The 2,654-nt window shown below is 47.4% G+C and overlaps 1 protein-coding gene across 1 annotated transcript in view; it reads left to right on the top strand.

The window, feature by feature from the left end:
* Positions 1-644, top strand: part of LOC117948300 (cyclin-dependent kinase 16-like) — a 3,138-nt gene extending 2,494 nt beyond the window's left edge. Inside the window, exon 5 of the mRNA XM_034877887.1 lies at positions 583-644. Within this exon, the coding sequence (XP_034733778.1) occupies positions 583-644 (62 nt within the window). The remainder of the gene's footprint in view (positions 1-582) is intronic.
* The last annotated feature ends 2,010 nt before the right edge of the window (positions 645-2,654 follow it).

Genomic DNA, 2,654 nt, shown 5'->3' with positions numbered 1-2,654 from the left:
CTAACATGCTAACTGACTGACAGGTTATCTACCTGACAGCTAACACCTGGTTGACTGATTTTCTGGTTTTCTACCTGTAACGTTGGTATCATGTCAACGCCTGTTGTGACGTAACAGAACACCAGTTAGACCCCCACTGATTTCCCTGAACATAAATAATTAAAGCTAACTACCTTTCCTCAGCTAGCAGCTAGCATGTGTGTTCTTCTCTGTGATGCAGTCTACGTTCTGCGTGTTTTCATGTCAGTATCGGGAGGACGGGACCCGTCTAGTCCGTGTCTTCACGGTGTACATGAATCTGTGTATAGGTATTGGGTGGACGGGACCCGTCTATGTCCTGCAGTAAATGTCATCAGCTCGTTATAAATAGCCGCGGAGGCGGAGCGGGTTTAGCTCCGAAGCCGCCGCGCCGTCAACAGCTCGGCCGGTTTGTAATAAAACGGTTCCCCCGGTAACACACGACGCTCGGCCCGTGTGTGTGTGTGTGTGTGTTCACTCACCGGGAGGGTTTGTCCCGGTCGGTCCCGGGTTGTCCTCGGCTCGGTTCAGTCTGACAGGGTCTCGGGTCCTTGTGGCTCCCAGTAATCCGCAGCCATGTTGCCGTTCCGCTCAGCTCCTCCGGTGCGTCGGTCCTGACCGACTGAGACACTCGCCGCACCGGGAGTGACGTCACAGATGACCGTGCCCCCCCCCGTCCGGTACTATATATTCTTTTAATAATTTAATTTTACTAACATTATAGAAACACGTGTTGTTGTGCTTTGGGATCGTCTATTTCCTGGAAGCCCGTTTCTGCCAATGTGATAGAATTTTTTTTTTTTTACTGAGACATTTTCTCAAAATATATAATTATATATTAGCATCACAAAATGAGTTAATATCTCAAAATAATTAGCTTTCTCAAATGATTGATTCCACCCAACGCTCTTTGCCAAGTACACATCTCTACTTTCATTAATTTTGGGGCGTCTTATTCAGTTTTAAAGCATTGTAAAACAAATGGAAGTGTTTTTGAAATAGTATTGAGTGAAAGTTGACATATTCCAGTCTGTGATTATCATCAACATCCATTCCTTTAATTTTAGTCTCAATAATTCCTAATTTCTGCTTTTCTAACTGAAACATTAGGTGTAATATACTATAAATGAGGTTTATTGACCACAAATTCCAAAAATAACTGTAAAACTAAAGTTAATAAGTCAAAAAAGTGACAAACATTGAACAAAATGAGTCAAAAGTGCTGAAAAAAGGGACAATAACGTAAGAAAAAGTTACAAAACCGATAAAAAGAGTCAACAAAAGTGTTGATTTTAAATTTTGACAGGAAGACAACCCAAGGGTTAAACCAAAATGGTGGTGCATGAACCCTGAGTGTACATACAAACTGCTGATTGGGTGACGCCTCTGAGACACCCAACCCCCCCCCCCCCTCCCCAAACCAGAAAACTCAGCAAGGTCAGTTTCACTCAGTTTTGGCGAAACGTGGCGCTTGATAATCAGTCCACATCGTTGTGAGATTTGTAACGGTGTCGCTCCCTGATGTGAGTCTCATGCTCAGATTTAAACGGTTTACGACATAACTGTCACACTGAAATTTGTGAAATCCATGAAACAATAAAGTTTTTTTGTCCTTACGAACAATAACAAACATACAAACAATAACAGAAGATGGAAATCATTTCAGAAACATTGTAGCTAGCTATGATTGTTTGATGCTAACGTTAGCTTAAAACACCATTCACCTGACAGACTTTGTTGTGATTGATGCTAGCTTGTAGCTAAGCTAGCAGTGAACCAACTTGGTTAAGTAGGTCCATTTTTACTGTGTTGACGTTACAGAAGTCTCTCGTTAGCATCTCGTTAGCATCTTGTATACTACATGTCGCAAAGTGACGCATGCGTGACTCAAATCTGCACCCGACTCACATCAGGTAGTGACAGCGTACCCCTGTTCATCAGGGGAACTCCTCGGCCTCTGACCAATCAGCAGCTAGCGTCCCTCTGGCTGGCAGCTGACTCGACGGTTTGAGTCCGGGGTCGTTTGCTCGGGGGCTGCTCCGATTGGACGACGTCTCTGAATCCCTCGGAGGTGATCTGGTATTGGACGGTGGCGCCCCTGTGATCTGGAGACTTAAAGATGGCCGCCATGCGGCGTGATCCCGCCCAGTGTAGGAGGAGCCGGATGGTGGGGGCGTGGCCCCAGCTCTCCCCGAGGGCGGGGACCAGCTGCGATTGGCCGCCGCTTAGCCGGGTGGTCATTTGGTTGGTCATTGCCACGGCGATGCCGTGACCGGTCGCCATGGAGATGAGCTGCTGGGCGAGCCCGTTGAGGAGGCGCGTCCTCTGCGACAGATCGTCAAAGTGCAGCCGGAACGGGAACGCCACGCTGTCGATTACCAGGAGGCGGACCCTCGGGTGCTCGGACAGGAAGTCGGGCAGCAGGTGGACCTCTGCCAGCAGCTCCACGTAGTCATGGCAACGCACCTGAATGAGGCGAGGGAGAAGGCCAATCAGAATCTACTCTAGTCAATGCTTTGGTCACATGACACATCGACTGCTGCAACGCAACTTCAACATCATATCCTGCTAAGTCTATATTGGCGTTGCATAGTCTGTCCACCAGAGGACGCTCTACAACGTCCCTGTTAGTGATG

This window comes from Etheostoma cragini, chromosome 7, assembly GCF_013103735.1.
Source record: "Etheostoma cragini isolate CJK2018 chromosome 7, CSU_Ecrag_1.0, whole genome shotgun sequence".
In the NCBI taxonomy this organism is placed as follows: domain Eukaryota; kingdom Metazoa; phylum Chordata; class Actinopteri; order Perciformes; family Percidae; genus Etheostoma; species Etheostoma cragini.
This window is presented reverse-complemented; position numbering and strand designations above follow the sequence as displayed.